The sequence below is a fragment of the Lepus europaeus genome, chromosome 9 (assembly GCF_033115175.1).
Source record: "Lepus europaeus isolate LE1 chromosome 9, mLepTim1.pri, whole genome shotgun sequence".
Taxonomy (NCBI): domain Eukaryota; kingdom Metazoa; phylum Chordata; class Mammalia; order Lagomorpha; family Leporidae; genus Lepus; species Lepus europaeus.
In genome coordinates this window covers 53,882,785-53,900,245 of record NC_084835.1, presented here as the reverse complement: position 1 = coordinate 53,900,245, position 17,461 = coordinate 53,882,785, and the positions used below count along the sequence as shown (strand labels likewise).

Sequence of the window (17,461 nt, the reverse complement as noted above, 5' to 3'; positions counted from 1 at the left end):
TAAAGAACTCTCAAAACTCAACAAACAGTAAAACAAAATAAAACAAGACCCAAAAATTCCAATTTAAAAATGAAAGAATAAAAGAATACAGATATTTTACTGAAAAGTATGTACATAGATATGGCTAATGAACACATGAAGAAATTACTAAATATTATGAGACATCAGAGAGATATAAATTAAATCAGAATAAAGATATCACTACACGCCTATCAGAATAGCTAAAATAAAAAAAATTAAAAGCAATCCAAGTAGTAATGAGGATGTGGAGGAAACTGAATCTTTATATTCTGTGGGTGGGAATGTAAAAGTATATAGCCACTTAGAAAACAGTAATTAAATACTCGCCCTGGGAGGGTTTCTTTGCTGATCTGTGCAGTGTCCAGACTACAGACTAGTTCATATGTGTGGTGCTTGCCAGGGATTATGGGCTGGTGAGCAGAAGAGACAGTAGGCGTGATTGTTACTGGGCAACAAGAGGGATTCTTGTGCTAATGGAAATACTGTGTAACTTGTCTATATCAATGTCAGTACCTTGGTTATGACACTGGTCAGGCTGTTTTACAAGATGTGATCACTGGTCCAAACTGGGTAAACGACACTTAAATTCTATTGCTTCTCACAAATGTATGTGGATCTGCAGTCATGTCAAATTAAAATTGAAAGTTAAAGTAAAAAATTAAGAAAATTGATTACTCTTTTTTTCCTAGCATTGCATTCCTTGGTTAACTAATCCAACGTATTGCTATAATAAGCGTTCCCAGATTAAGATTCAACAGTGATGAACAAATAATTAAACTCTGTAATGCTACTTCTGAATGAAAAAAAAAAAACTGAAGGACTGGACATGATAATTTCTTCCTTTCTGATCTTGATGGGGTTATCTCATTTATGTAAGAAACTATGAGAGCAGTACTATGAGGGCCATTTCACAGCAGAGGGAACAAGGGATTCAGAAATTCAAACAGCTATCTAATTTCCTACAGCTGCAAAGTGATAAACTTGGAATACAACTTGCTCTTTCTGTGAGGACAAATAGACTCACAGACATCCAAAAAAGGAACTGCTCACCTTGTGGAAGGGCCCAAGTGGAAATGCATCTGTCTAGCACAATGGTTTAAGAGGGAAAGGTACGAGGGGGTGTTCCAGGTGGAGGATGTGGCAGGAAACTTCCGGCATGAAGAAGACTATGGTCTGGCCTATTCTACAGGGGCTGCCTGGCCAGGAGAGATGCAGGTTAGGACAGGTGGGACAGGTATGCACCAGTGGTCCTGCCTGCCACACAGAGGACAGTCACACAACACTTCAATTCATTTTAACAGAAAAGTTTGAATTGAAAATTTAAGATTAAAATTTAATAATGCTTTTGTCAGGCTGCTAATATATACTATTTTTGATTACTAAATAAAAAAACAACAAATGCCAAACTTCAGTATTTTACTGCTTGCAACAAACAATATGATAGGAGCAATGGGGGATTCTGTAGGAGACTGTGAGAATCCTTGAGGAATCTACTTTTGACTTAAAGAAGAGGCCCAGGATGCAAATAGAGGTTCTTAAGGATTACTTGCATTCGTGAAAGTTAATATATACATTGGATGACTTGGGAGAAATGAGAGAAAAGCCCAAAAAAGTTCAGTATTTATCTCATCCTAGACCAAAGTGGGCATGGTGGTGCTAAGAAATAAACAGGGACATGCTGGCACTGGAAGACAGTCTAAGAGAGGAAACCAAGATGTCACAGGTGGACTTTGGAAAGTGTAAGTAGGTATTATTGATTTCCTGTGGTGTCTGGAAAGAACTGTATTACATGGTACCCACCCTAATTAGCCAATATCTCCTGATTTCGAATATGAAATACACACGTGTCATCTTTGCAAAGCTAAATCATTTTATTAGCAAAATTTCTCTTTATCAAAACAAAAACAAAAACACGCCACTAGTTCTGAACCTTTATCAGTTGTCAAAAAGGTACTGTTTAATGCTCTGTGGTCCACTTGAGGGGAAGGGACCAAGAGTGGTCAGGGCTTGGAACCAAGCTCTTGCATACATGACCGTGGCCTTTCTCCTTGCTTCGTATTTGCCTGACACACCCTTCCCTGGAGAGGCAAGCCCGAAGCCAGCGCCGCTCTTACCTTGTGCGTCTGTGAGCTGCGCAGCCCCGCAGCTCAGCACCAGCTGCTGCTCACAGCGCTCTGCTAGGACCACCGCTGCCCGGAGCTGGCCCGCGCCGGCCGCGTAGGCGAAAGTTGTGGAGTGTGCCAGCCCTCGTGTGGCGGCGCTTACCGTCACCGTGTCTGGGCCGCCGTGTGGCACCACTGTCCACGCTGTGTCTGTGCAGCAGAAACCAGGAAAGAGGGGGCATTACAGGGCAGCTGAGATAAGTAGGAGTCTTACTTGAATTATGCTTTCAAATGAAATTTGTGTTACTCAGCATTTGCAGTTTTGGGTTGCATTTGTATAGCGATGTATTTAGCCAGAACTCAGCCTGTAAGAAAAACTACATTGGGAGAAATGACTTAATCTTCCCAGACCTGATGTCTAAAATATATAAAGTAAGCAATGACTTTGTAGTTCTTATAACCATTTATTACATCAACACAGAAATAAGGCAAACTTGTTATTGACTATACATTTATGTTCTCTAAAGCAGTATTTTCCTTCCCTTTTATTTGCATTTATTTGTTTCATTATCAAATAGATTTATAACATATCTATTTGGGGATGATTTGACCCACATAGGAAGCAACTCTAGTAAAACAGATGTGTTAATTGTGTCAGTTTCTCTACCAGAGCCCAAGCCCTGAAGAACCCATCTCTGAGTGTCTGAGGCAACCTTCCATGTGCCTGCCAACCTGCTGAACAAACTCCTGACACATCCCCGTGACTTTGATGACTTATATTTGCTCTGATGAAATAAAAAGCAAATCTCATAAAGGAGGAAACACACCGTGGGGTTCTATAATGTTTCCAACAATTGACCTGGTGCCTAGCAGAGTAAGGCCTATTGGAGCTGCACAATTATCTGGGAATTAGTGGACAAGAAACTGACTTGAAGTCACTCTAGATCTACTACACTGGTGTTGTCTGGCTCCTAAAACTCTAAAAAAAATACATTTAGTATAGGGCACATTTTACCAAAGAACTTTTCAAACTGAGGAGACTGGGAAACATTCAGAGGTTCCAAGAATTAAAAATCAAAATAATGTAATAGATTTTATAGTGAGAAATCACTTTTTCACCCCTCACATCAAATGATTTTTAATGAATGGTGCCTGAATGTGCATGAGATAAATTTAATAGCCTTACACACTCCTAACATGACACAAGAAGGCAGATAGAGGGCCAAAGAGGGAGTAACTCTCTAGTCACAGAGCCCAACGACAGCAAAGGCATAATTCCCAAGAAATGTGTGAAAGGATCTGTGAACATACACAACTAATGGAATTTTAAATTAAATGATCTCTTGGCCCACTGTACTAACTAAAGAGGCTCTAAGTGTTCCTGGAGGAATTTCTGTTGTGTGGATTTTCTTTTAATAATGTTTTAACAAAGCATTTTTGAGAATTCAAATAACTTGGTATTACCTTTTGTACATTACCTACCTATACCTATACCTATACCTATACCTATACCTATACCTATACCTATACCTATACCTTTTGTATATTACCTACCTATGATCTCTTGGCCCACTGTACTAACTAAAGAGGCTCTAAGTGTTCCTGGAGGAATTTCTGTTGTGTGGATTTTCCTTTAATAATGTTTTAACAAAGCATTTTGAGAATTCAAATAACTTGGTATTACCTTTTGTATATTACCTACCTATATTCACCTGTGTTTTTTGCCTCTCAACTGAATCAAATATGGAGAAATCATATGGAACACTAAATTGGGCATCAAGGACAATAAATCATGTGTCTTTTTTTCACTTGCTCATGGTTTCCTGATTCTGAGTAATTCAGAGACTGATGTTCAGTAGTACAGCTTTGTACACATGCATAGCTAAAATGACATACGATGTCCTCCTTACTGAGAAGGAAGGGTGAAAATATAGCTGTAAAACTCTTTTTTTCTGATGAATAAATAGTAACCTGGTTGAAATATGCATTTGTGTTTATAAAATTATATCTAAATCATTACTATGCTATCAGTAGTAAAAGACCCAAGACAGGGCATAACTATTATAAACTGTTCATAATTTATTTTATTTTATTTTTTATTTTTTAAAATATTTATTTATTTGAGTGGTAGAGTTATAGACAGTGAGAGGGAGAGACATAAAGAAAGGTCTTCCTTTTGTTGGTTCACTCCCCAAATGGCTGCAACAGACTGCGCACTGCACCGATCCGAAGCCAGGAGCCTGGTGCTTCTTCCTGGTCTCCCATGCAGGTGCAGGGGCCCAAGCACTTGGGCCATCTTCTACTGCTTTCCCAGGCCACAGTAGAGAGCTGGATTGGAAGAGGAGCAGCTGGGACTAGAACCGCGCCCATATGGGATATGGCACTGCAGGCTGAGGATTAACCTACTGCACCACGGCACCAGCCCCTCATAATTTATTTTAATACATAATAATTTGTGGGTGCTGAAGGACCCTCCTATTACATTTATGAAGAAAGAGACCTAAAGTTTTAAGTAATAGGCACAATGGTAAAATGTATAATTGATGTTTTTTAGAGTTTGAATCATTAATCAATTTGAGGTGATTAATTATAGCAGTGGCTAAATGCAGGAAGGGTTTCAGAGTCTGTAGAAGCAGGTGTATTCTGACTCATTGGAGTCTATCTCATTGGGCCACAAACAGGGAGACTATTAGTCCATCCCTGTTCTACCTCTTAACACAACAAATATCCAATTTAGAAAACTAAGCTAATTTAATTTCATGATTTGACTGGGATTAACATTCAAATTAAATAATAAAATTTACTCAACAAGTCATACAAAATTCCTGGTCTGGCCATTCCTATATGCCAAGATGGGAGTTGGGGGAAGAAAATAAAGATTCATCAACATCAACAATGCTTGTTGTTGGGAGCACGCACATTAAAGGTTAACTCTTTTTGGAGAAATGACTCATGTTTGAAAAATATGTTCTTCATTTTTTAATAACCAAAAATAAAGTTTAATATTTGGTTCTGAGGAAAAATAAAATTTAAGGTGCTATACATTTTTTCCAAAAATTATTTACAGGTTAGGTAACACTGAAATATCTGTGTTGTTATTTCATGATATTTAGTACTCCTGTGTTCCCACTGAGAAATATTTGTTCACATTATTTATATGAAAGTGACAAAATGGCAGTTTTATAATTTAATAATTTACTACTAAGTTCAAAAGTTGGGGACAAATACAAAAATGCATTATGAGCTTTGCTCTTTTAACCACTTGATACATTGGGTGTCTACTTTATTTTATGATATCAGATACCAGTCCATGAACTAATTTAATTTTAATCATATAATACTTTTAACTCAAATGAGTTGGAAAATACAAATATCTCTGCTTTAGTACATTGCTTTATGGGAAGATTATCCCTTCAATATATAACAGATGAAAGTATGGGTGGTATGGAAAAAATGGAGAAAGGCATGGATAATTTTCCAAGAGGAACAGATCACATTAATAAATAATTCTCACACAAACTTTAGATCTTGGGCCAAGTTTCACAGGAATTTTGGAATAATATTGAACAGGTTTACTTTTCTCTTTATGTTTACATAGGTAGATACTAAAAGTCATCCAATTTAGTAACCTTTAAGGAAATATTATGTACTTCAAATTAGATGCAATATTCTAATGTAAAATTCCTTGTTATCTGACCCAATTATTTCATTAGTTGGGTTGTCCATAAAAGAATTTAAGCTAACTCAGATATTTCAGGGGACAAAAAAAGAAGTAGAGATTAAAACTTGTCAAATATACTGCCTCAGGAATTATGTCTCATTGCCTAAGTTACACATGAGAATTTCTACTTCAATAAATCTTTCATGTAAAAATAATCTAACACTTAAATATAGAAAAAAGAAATATTATAAAAGTAGAGATCTGGTATTTTAAAAATATTTTCCAGATTACCTAAAATTAAATTCACTACCCAAAACCACAATTATTCTTAATTTTACTGCAAAGGTTTTCTCAACAGCTCACCAAAACATGCAAAAATATCCATCATTCCCAAAAGCTACTGGTCCATAGTCTGTAAGTTGGAAGGCAGAGAAACACCAACTTCAAGGAGTTCATTTTACTTATGAATTGGTGCAGCATTTCTGGAGACACTGATACAGTGTAACAATACACCACAGACATGAACAATCTGTAAACATGTGACGGTCTTGACATAATGTGTGTGTGTGTTTTTTTTTTTTTTTTTTTGATCAACCAGAAATATTTCCTGTTACAAATGTTTTAAGGAACAATGCCTAAAATTATACAAAAAGACCATCAACAGTAGACTGGATAAAGAAATTATGGGACATGTACTCCATAGAATACTATACAGCAGTAAGAAACAATGAAACTCGGTCATTTGCAACAAGATGGAGGAATCTGGAAAACATCATGCTGAGTGAATTAAGCCAGTCCCAAAGAGACAAATATCATTTGTTTTCCCTGATCGGCAACAACTGAGCACCAAAGGGGAAACCTGTTAAGTGAAATGGACACTATAAGAAACAATGACCTGATCAGCTTTTGTCCTGACTCTAGATGTACAATGTAATACTTTATCCTTTTTAGTATTTGTTGTTGTTGTTGTTGTTCTAGTACTAGCAGTTGAACTCTGTAATTAACACACAATTATTCTTAGGTGTTTAAATTTTAACTGAAAAGTGATCCCTGTTAAATTTCAGAGTGGAAAAAGAGAGGGAGGAGATGCACAGTTTGGGACATGCACAATCAGTCTTGCCCCAAATGATGGAGTTAGAAATGTGCCAGGGGATTCCAATACAATCCCATCAAGGTGGCATGTACCAATGCCATCTCACTAGTCCAAGTGATCAATTTCAGTTCACATTCGATGGCCTGGATAGGTCTAAGAAACAAAGGGATCACACAAACAAGACTAGTGTCTGCTAATACTAACTGATAGAATCAAAAAGGGAGAGAAGGATCCAGCATGGGAAGTGGGATATACAGCAGACTCATAGAATGGCAGATGTCCTAAACAACACTCTGGCCTCAGAATCAGCCCTTAAGGCATTCAGACCTGGCTGAAGAGCCCATGAGAGTATTGTAGGCATGGAAAGCCAAGATACCATGGAAAAGAAAAAAAGAAGAAGACCTAAATGAAAGATCTCTGTGAGTGAGATCCCAGTGGAAAGAACGGGGCCATCAAAGAAGGAGGTACCTTTCTCTGAAGGGAGGAGAGAACTTCCACTTTGACTGTGACCCTATCGGAATAAGATCAAAGTCAGCGAACCCTAAAGGCTTCCATAGCCCTGGCAACTCATGACTAGAGCCTAGGGAGATTACTGACGCCATGAACAGGAGTGTCAAATTGTTAAGTCAGCAACAGGAGTCACTGTGTACTTACATCCCATGTGGGATCTGTCCTTAATGTGTTGTCTAATGTGCAGTGATGCTATAACTAGTACTGAAACAGTATTTTTACACTTTGTGTTTCTGCGTGGGTACAAACTGATGAGATCTTTACTAATTATATACTGAATCGATCTTCTGTATATAAAGATAATTGGAAATGAAAAAAAAAAACAAAACCTGGTGTTAAATTGGAAACGGCATAGAAAATTAATTAATTTTTTTAAAAAAAATATTATGTAGGATCTCTGTCTTTAATGTGCTGTACACGGTTATTTAATGCTATAACTAGTATTCCAACAGTATTTTTTTTTCTCTTTGTGTTGCTATATGGGGGCAAACTGTTGAAATCGTTACCTAATATATACTAAACTGATCTTTTGTATATAAAGAAAATTGAAAATGAATCATGATGTGATTGGAAGGGGAGAGGGAGCGGGAAAGGGGAGGGTTGTGGGTGGGAGGGAAGTTTTGGGAGGGGGAAGCCATTGTAACCCATAAGCTGTACTTTGGAAATTTATATTCATTAAATAAAAGTTTAATAAAAAAATTATACAAAAAGACAAAAAAGTCTTTTGGCTTTCTTACAAATGGTATCCTTGTAGTTCCTCAACTGTCATAGGATCAAGTATTCTTGTAGAGAAAATAAAATGATTGCAAACCATTGTTTCTCTATTGCTTTTTGTGTCAGATCCTGGCCCATCACTTTTGCTGTCCTGGTCTTTCATGCATGCTCCCTTCGTGTCCAACCTGGGCCCTCTTCTGATTTTACTGCAGTCTGTTTGGCTTTTGAGTTCTTCTCATTTGAACTTCCCTCGTTTGTACTTTCTCCCATTCCTCTCAGAACACTGATGAATTTTTTCTTAGAAACAGTCGATGTTTACTGAGGCCAGCAGGTGGTATAGTGGGTAAGGCAGCTGCCTGCAGTGCCAGCATCCTATGGGGCTCTGGTTCATGTCCACTTCTGATCCAGCTCCCTGCTAATGGCCTGAGAAGAGCAGCAGAAGCAGCTCAAGGACTTGGACCCCAGTCACCCATGTCAGAGACCTGGATAGAGTTCCAGGCTTCTCGCTTTGGCCTGGCCCAGTACTGGCCATTGTGGTCATCTGCAGATGGAAGATCTCTCTTTCTCCCTCCCTCTAACTTTGGCTTTCAAAATCAATCAATCAATCATTTTTTAAAAAAAAGTTGATGTTAACTTAGCTCATTTTCTAATAGAGCCACCAGCATCTTTAGCCTGACAGCATTTTTGAGGTTTTTGAATAGCAATAAGTAATCGCACCACACCCCTCATCACAATTGTCTGGCGATTACTCTTTGCTTCTTTGCCTTTGCCAACACCTGGCCTTACCCTGCACATCATTTTCCACTCCCACTTCTCATCAAACAGTTTTCTTTTCTTTGGTCTTTCTTACTATAGCTTTTCTTTCTTCCTTTTCCAGCTCTTTATTTTTGACTAGAACGGTGCATTTACTCTAGTCTGAACTTCTTGGATTTGTGGTTTGCTTTCTGACAATTTGTGGAAATTTTGTCACAATTGATTCAAATATTTCTTCTGTTTCTTTATCGCCCTTCTTATAGTCCTTTTACAAGTATGTTACACCTTGGGGAGTTGTACCACTGTTCTCAGATTCTACCTTTTGACCCTGTTTTCTTTTTTTTTTTTCTCTTTGCTTTTCAGTTTTGGAAATTTCCGTTGGGACATCCCCAAGGACAGATATTCTTCCTCAGTTTGCCCCTATTTCATGAGCTCCTCAAAGACAGTTTTCTCCTTTCACAAAGTGTCCGATCTCTAGCATTTCACTTTGCTTTTTTCTTAGAATTTTTGTCTCTCTGCTTATATCCCCTCCTGTTCTTGCATATGGTCTGTTTTTTCCATTAGAGCCCACAGCATATTAATCAAGGCTGTTTTAACTTTTTAGTCCAATAACTTCAACACGTCGGCTATCTCTGACTGTTTTTGAAGCTTGTGCTGCTATCTCTTCAGATTGCGGTTTTTGCCTTTTGGCATGCCTCAGAGTCTTTTTTTGATAGCAGGATATGATGTACTGGGGAAAAGTCACCCCTGTCAACAGAACTTCAGTCAAGTCACTAAAGCACTCCCTTGCACTCGGATTGGTCTCAGTCTTTAGTAAGCCTGTGCCTCTGGACAGTGAACTTCACACGTCTTCCCAGCACCACCTCATCACTGTTAGGTCGGACAGGATGACCACAGGTGGCTGGAATAAAGTAGTTCCTTTTGCCGGAGTAACGGAGGCTCCAGAACACCCCCACATACTTTAGGCTCACTTCCTTCTGAGGGAAGACCTTGTTAAGAACAGAAGGTTCTGGTGTATTTTTAAACTGTTCCTTTTCCCCACCTCCTTTGAGAAGCATGATGTGAATTTTCTCTAGTATTCACTGTGTGAGAACATGGTCAGACTCCTACAGATAAAACTCACGAAAGCATGGGCGTCCTTCTGTGACTGGGTCCTCCTGGAGTTGTTAACACTCAGACTTGTGCACACCGAGTATTCATCAGTCTGTGAATCACAGCGTCTGTTTTCCTACCCTAGCACTAGATCCTTTGGAGATTTCTGCCTGTGAGTTTTGCTTTGGTCACTGTGACTCTCTGTATCTCTCTCTCCAGTCTGGGGTCAGTGGTTTGCTCCGAGTCCTCATTTCTCTACTGGATCTAAGAGGAGTTGTTGATATCAGTTTATTCAGCTTTTGTTTGTTGTTAATTCACCTGTGAAGTGCTGATATTCTTTGGCAATCTTTCCTAAAGCATTTTCACTCCTGTGTACTTTTAGTTGTCTACTTTCTGTTGTTGTTGTTGTTCCCCTGGGTGTTTGCTGATCTATTTGGTTGCTGTTCAAATCTTTGGAACTTTTTCTCTGCACACTAAATGAGAACTCTTTATTCTAGATTTCTTTTTTCAGGGCAGTTGGAAAAGCTAGGGACAACAAATTTCTATAAATATTTAACTAAGAGACATCTTAATGCAATCTTCTATAATCAAGCTGTATTTGTTTGTAATAATATCAAAGCCAGAATTACTTTACAATATAAAGTAATCCAAGAAGCAAATTTCCTTGATTATGAAAAGCATATATGCCATAAAATCACTAAATTATCTAAGACATACATAAACCATTTACCCTCATATATATTTCCTAGAACCTTTAAAGACCTTTTTAAACTTAGCAAATATGTACAACACAGAACCTAAGCTTTATATTTTAATGTGATGCATTGAACAGATGTATTATGAAAGTGCAGGAGCTGTAAGGACTCTCTGGGAGAGCATCACATTTTGCTTTTAAACAATCTTGGTAAATAAGAGATGTGAAACATTTTGTTGACTAAAATTAATACATGTATAATACTTATAATTTAGCAAGTATGTAACTATCAACTGAGTGTTTTATTTTTATATGCATCATTTTAGTTTTTACTAATAAAAGGGAAGCTTAAGCAATTCTTTGTAAGAGGACTTAGTTGAGAAACTTGAAAGGCAGAGTGACAGTGGGAAAGACACAGACAGACAGAAAGAGAGAGGGGGAGAATCTTCCATTTGCTGGTTTACTCCTCAAAGTCTACAACAGCTGGGGCTAGGTTGGGCTGAAACCAAGGACCCAGAACTCTATCTAGGTCTCCCACAGGGGTGGCAGAAACCTAAGTAATTTGGCTATTATTTGTAATTTGCTGCCTTCCCAGGTGCATTAGCAGGAAGTTGGATTGGAAGTAGAGTAGTAGATTTGAACTGGCACTCTGATATGAGATGTGGGCATCTTATGCAGCGGCTTAATCCACTGTAGCATAATTCCTGCCACAAACTGCATGTTTTAATAATACTTCCAACTAGGTCAATTTCTCCATGGTCTATTCTGATTATATAAATAACCGACATATGAATCTAAAGATTATTAACATACCTGTCATATTGCAGTACACAAGAAATGATCCCAGGGGGCCACTTCCATCTACATCCACGTGGTACAGCCCAGAAGAGTTCCCTCTGTATTTGTGGGCTTCGCAGGACTGCTCGTAGAGAGCTGCAGGAACATATCATTTATCACAAACAGAAGTAGTCCTTCAGTTTGGCTAATTAATGTTCAAAAGGCTTCTATTTCTGAATTACAGACATGTTAAAAAGATTACTCAACATCATTTTTATTAGCATGGATGATATTTGATTGGATAAACAAAAATGACATTTAAAAATTAAATTTGGGGCCAGTGTTGTGGCATTAAGCTGCTGCCCGCAATGCCAGCCTCCCATATAACACCAGTTTCAGAACTTGCTGCTCCACTTCTGATTCAGCTCCCTGCTAATGTGCCTGGGAATGCAGCGGAGGATGCGCCAAGTGCTTGGGCCACTGCCACCCAAGGGGGAATCCCAGATGGAGCTCCTGTTGGCTTCTGCTTGGCCCAGCCCTGGCTGTTGCAGCCATGTGGGGAATGAAATGGAAGATGAAAGACTGATCTCTCTCTCTCCCTGTGTCTCACTATCTCTTTCTGTAACTCTGATGTTCAAAGAAATAAAATAAATCTTTAAAAATTAAATTTATTATTAAAAAAGAGGGAAATTATCAATTTTATATGAATGTAAATGTTGAATGTTGATCGCTTCTGAATGAATATTTGAAATACATTTTTATTTTGAAGACAAAGGAAACAGTATATTGCTGATTAAAGATGAATTTGTAGTTACAGTGGAAAATGTGATACCATCGTTAATAGAGAGTTATTTGGCAATGTCTAGGGATTGTATTTCCTCTATACAAATGTTTTATTGTTTTTAAGCAAGAAAACATGAAGGTTCTGAAGCATTGTATAAAAAAACCTCAATAAATCTTTGAGGGAAAACTCTGAATTTGAATTCTACATGCTAATGAATATGATTGTTTTCAAAGTCATGGCAACCAGATTCAGAAATAAGTGCTATAATTAAAGGATAAGCCCTCATTCTGCCTGCAGTAACTGAATATCTGAAGTACATTAGTTTCAATTTGTGTTAGTAGTCTAGTATTTAAGCATGTTATAAAATATTTTTAAATTATGTAATAATTGTATCCTTTACTTACTTACAAACAACCAACAAATGAGTACTTTACAGAGATGAATATAGCTTGCAAATCAGAAACTTGTCTTCATTAAACAAAAATTAAAGTTGATTTTAAAAAGAAACTTTCTGCAGTATTTTGTGACAATTCAAAATAATTAACTCAAAACAAGAGAGAAAATATTTTTATGAGAGATGTCCTGACTTAGTGTTAATTTATTAGGTACTTTAATTTATGCAAGTAAATGTTTTATTGAATACAAAGTGTGGACTTAACATCTGCAGGTGATGGGCATCACCAATTTTCAGCATGAGTTTAGAAAAAAGATTAGAAGGCAACCTGATGGCTAGCAGGGAAGATGAAGGTGAAGGATGCTAAGGACATAGAGTCCTAAAGTCTTACCAGCACCAGTCCATTTTAGCAACAACACAGACACAGCTGGGGAGGACAAATTGAGTGAAAAGATGAAATACAGGGGAAAACAAACCACGCTATAGGAAAGAGAAGGGAATGTGTGTATGTCTTTATAAGAAGGACATTGTACATAGACTAGATTGTACAGTTACTTTCATAAATATTCATTGAAAACTCTTCTCACTTAAGGCAAATCCCAAGAATAGGATTGGATTGGAGGCAAATACTGAGGATGATGATTAGAAAAACCTTTAAAACTTATTTTGGTTTTTAAATTTGAATGGCAGAGAGAGGTCTTCTATTTGTTGGTTCATTCCTCAAATGCCTGCAACAGCCAGGGCTGCGCTTGGCCAAAGCCAGGAGTCTGGAGCTCAAGCTGGGTCTTCCACATGGGTGGCAGGAATGCAAGTAGGTGAGCCACTGCCTTCCAGGATGTGCAGTAGCAGGAAGCTATATCAGAAGTAGATAAGCCAGGCACTCTGATTTGGGAAGCAGGCCTCCCAAGTGGTGTCTTTAATCTCTGTGTCAAACACCTGCCAATATATTAGACTTTTTACATGATAATGAATATATGTATTAACTGCAGAATTGTTCCAAAGAAAAGTTACCTGTGACAACTTGGTGCAACAGTCCAGTTGCACAGTAAGCCCATGAGTATGGGCTTGGAAAAATTACACTTATGCTTGGTGTATCTGTTTGAAAACCACAACATATTTAACCCAATTACTGGATCAGATTGAAATTTGGAGTACTTCTCTTTCCTCATATTTTCCTGCAGAATTGTTTGGAGTTACAATTTTATTTCAGTCAATAGCCATGTGATAACTCAACTAATCCATTATCCACAATGTGTAAGAGATGATGCTGGGCATGGTGGATAATACAAAGTTAAAGGTAACATGGTCATGGGCATCTGCTTCATGGAAGATGCTGTGTTTGGAGGACAGAAGAAGACAGAGGTCAGGATCTGCTCCTTGTATGAGCCCTGTGACCTTATCAAGTCACTCAGCCTCTGGTTTTAGAGGGCCACTCAACTCCTAGAACTGGTGGAACAGCTTTGGAAACCAAAACTCTTCTAGTAACAGAGTTGGCCCTGGACTGTGTCCTTCTTTGCCCAGTTATTTTGTAGAAACTCAGAGCTGGGAATGCAGTATTCTCTAGGTTCATTTACACCCTGCATGCCTCCTATAGTTTTTATGAAAATCCAATTGAATATTACATGGAAGAACTCTCTAAAGGAGGATCTCAGCATTAATAGGTGATTGAATTGATGACTTTGAATCTTACTCCATTTCCCTGAAGACCCAGGGATGGGGGAAATTGTTTCTAAGGGAAGTCGCTCAGAAATGTTACTAGAGATATAGGAGAGAAGAAGAAAACCTTAAAAGTCATCAAAAATACCAAAACAAGCTGAAAAAAATGTGTGTGTAGTCGGTCATATTCTTCTAATTGTTAACAAATTAGAGGTCAATAAAATGAAAGGGGCTTTAAAGTATACAGAGGCTGACTCTTCAGTAAAGACAAATTTTTTAATAAAATAGAGACAATATAGAAGTGCTATGATAAGTCATTTCATGGAAGCAATCTCATACGTTAATGTGTGCTAGAATAACCAGGGCAATTGGTTCAAATAATTTCCTAGAGCCCCATCCTTAGAGATGCTGATTCTGTAGGTTTGGGTGAGACCTGAGATTCTTTCACTCTAACAAGTTTTCCACATGATTTTGATGCTGCTTATGCATGGACTACCCTTCTAGCATCCTAAAAGGTTCGGAGTCAACTCAATTCCTTATTGTGCCATTCACTAGATGGGTAGCAAGTTACTTACTCTCTTTTTGTCTTCAACTCTGCAATGCAGGTATAATAATAGTACTTTTTCCCCAAGAATTGATTTAGCATTAAATAATTTAATACAAGTACAAGCAAAACAATAGATGGCAACAGAAATACTTAAGCATTCAATAAATGAATACTCTTATAATTATTCACTTTAAAATCATCATTATCATCAAAGAGATTTTAAAAGCCCATTAGTTTCTAGTTGTTATTTAATTTCTTCTTCTGAGACTTTATCATAGCATTCCCAGGCCATATTTTTGTTGCTGTTGTTGTTTCAAAAAATCTTTAATCCTATTAAATTTAATAATGAGAGTGTAAAATCCTGGTGACTGATTTGTTTTTGTCTTTGTTTCAAAGTATGGCTCAACTCAAGTAATGAAGTAAGGTTGTTACATCATGCATTCTTGATTAATTTAGTTTAATTCTTATTCTTTGTTATATCTTATTCTCCTATAATTATTTTCTCATTGATTACTATTATCTTTTTTTCTATCTTACTTAGTACTGCCTATTTTTTTTAAAGATTTTATTTATTTGAGAGGTAGAGTTATAGACAGTGAGAGGTAGATACAGAGAGAAAGGTCTTCCTTCCGTTGGTTCACTCCCCAAATGGCTGTAATGGCTGAAGCTGCGCCAATCTGAAGCCAGGAGCCAGGTGCTTCTTCCTGGTCTCCCATATAGGTACAGGGGCCCAAGCACTTGGGCCATCCTCCATTGCTTTCCCAGGCCACAGCAGAGAGCTGAATCAGAAGAGGAGCAGCTGGGACTGCATGGGATGTCTGCACCACAGGTGGAAGATTAACCTGCCCCTCAGCATTGGCCCCAGTACTGCCTATTTTTGTAAACTATTTCAACACCCCCTTGTATTAAATGAGGCAGATTGAAAAATATACTGGAAATTAAATGTATGCTAAAACACTGAGTGTGATATATTTGCATGATTGAAAATATACAGATACAGGTAAGTAACTAATGAAAATGAAATGACACAAAAATTATAAATACATAGAAACAAGCATTGAGGTGTGTGGCTTACGTGAATGGCAGGTCAGTCCCATGTAACCTGTGCCTGTGCAGTCACAGGAGAATGTGTCCCAGGATTGGGAGCACTCACCTCCATGTTCACAGTGGCTGGGCAAACACCTAAAAGAAAAGACACAATTGTTATTTCCCTTTATCAAGCATTAGGAAGTCTTATTTGTGTGTATGAAACTAACAGGTTCCTATTAAACAACAGCAAATACAAGAAAATTCAATGACCTGTGATGACTGTAGTGATAAATTTAGTAGAAATGTATCCAGTGACATGATATTCATTATTTTATGTATCTGTAGCGGCTGATTTTTCATGGCATCTGATTTTTTTCTTTTTGACCCAAGTGACAAAATGCTAACTCACATGTGGCTAACAAAATCAATAATAATAAACAAATTTGCTATACTTAACTGCTACATTGAGGACTTTCAAAAGGAACAAAAGGAAGACAGGGAGGTGGACGAATAGGGGGAGAAAGTGACAGGAACATATACTATCGTGGAGTAAAACAGTTTGGGAATTTTGGGTAACATTTAATTAATTAATTAATTTTTTGACAGGCAGAGTGGACAGTGAGAGAGAGAGAGACAGAGAGAAAGGTCTTCCTTTTGCCGTTGGCTCACCCTCACCTCACCCTCACCGGCGCACCACGCTGATCTGAAGCCAGGAGCCAGGTGCTTCTCCTGGTCTTCCATGCGGGTGCAGGGCCCAAGCACTTGGCCCATCCTCCACTGCACTCCCTGGCCATAGCAGAGAGCTGGCCTGGAAGAGGTGCAACTGGGACAGAATCCGGCACCCCAACTGGGACTAGAACCCGGTGTGCCGGCGCCGCAAGGCGGAGGATTAGCCTATTGAGCCGCGGCGCCAGCTTGTAACATTTAATTTAGGTCAGCTCATCATCACCTTTTATATTTAGAATGAGCAAACAGTTATTGGAAGACTTAGTATTGTTAATATACTATCCAAACCAATCTACAGAGTCAATGTAATCCTATCAAAAATCCAGTGGCCTTTTTTGCAAAAATAAAAAATTTCATCCAGAATTCACCCAGAGTAGCCAAAACAATGTTGAAAAAAACACAAAGTTGGAGGTGTCATACTTCCAGAGGCATGAGGGAACATTTCCTTGTGGAAATGGCAGAGTTGGTAAGAATACAGGTCTTGCCTGCTTGGGCCCAGAGAAGGGGCAGGAGAGGGGCTGAGAGGTCCTGAGAAAGACTGCCTATTTGTGTTGGAGGACAAAGGTTAGGCAGGGAGCTGAGATAAGGAAGCTCACAGGAGCCCCACAGTCCTGTGCTTGGTTCCTCTAGGGATCCTTTGAGAGGGGTCTGGGGGACTAAGAAGAAACCCCACCGACTTGGCAGCCCAGCAACATACCTCCACATGAAAGCCAGGACTTTGACTGATTGTATGCAGCTAATGAGAGCTTATTCTGATTTCAGAGCATAATAGTTATGAGCAACCAGTATCACAGCTTTTCAAATATTTCAAGGACCAAGGATTGGTAAAGTGTGTGAGGATGAACCCAAAGCAGACCCTCAGCATTGGGTAGGAGTGAGAGCTGAGGGTGGGATGAAGCTAGAGGGGG

The 17,461-nt window shown here is 38.3% G+C and overlaps 1 protein-coding gene across 3 annotated transcripts in view; it reads right to left on the bottom strand.

Moving 5' to 3' along the window:
- LOC133766538 (contactin-associated protein-like 3) overlaps window positions 1–17,461 on the bottom strand; it is a 181,170-nt gene that overhangs the window by 49,836 nt on the left and 113,873 nt on the right. For 2 of the 3 annotated variants that reach the window (XM_062200212.1, XM_062200214.1), the window contains exons 9-11: window positions 15,874–15,980; window positions 11,454–11,573; window positions 2,136–2,333 (exon numbers count right to left, since the gene is read on the bottom strand). In XM_062200212.1, coding sequence (XP_062056196.1) covers window positions 2,136–2,333; window positions 11,454–11,573; window positions 15,874–15,980 — 425 coding nt within the window. Of the gene's footprint in view, window positions 1–2,135; window positions 2,334–2,855; window positions 2,859–11,453; window positions 11,574–15,873; window positions 15,981–17,461 lie in introns of all 3 variants that reach the window. The other variant, XM_062200213.1, reaches the window with a different exon arrangement.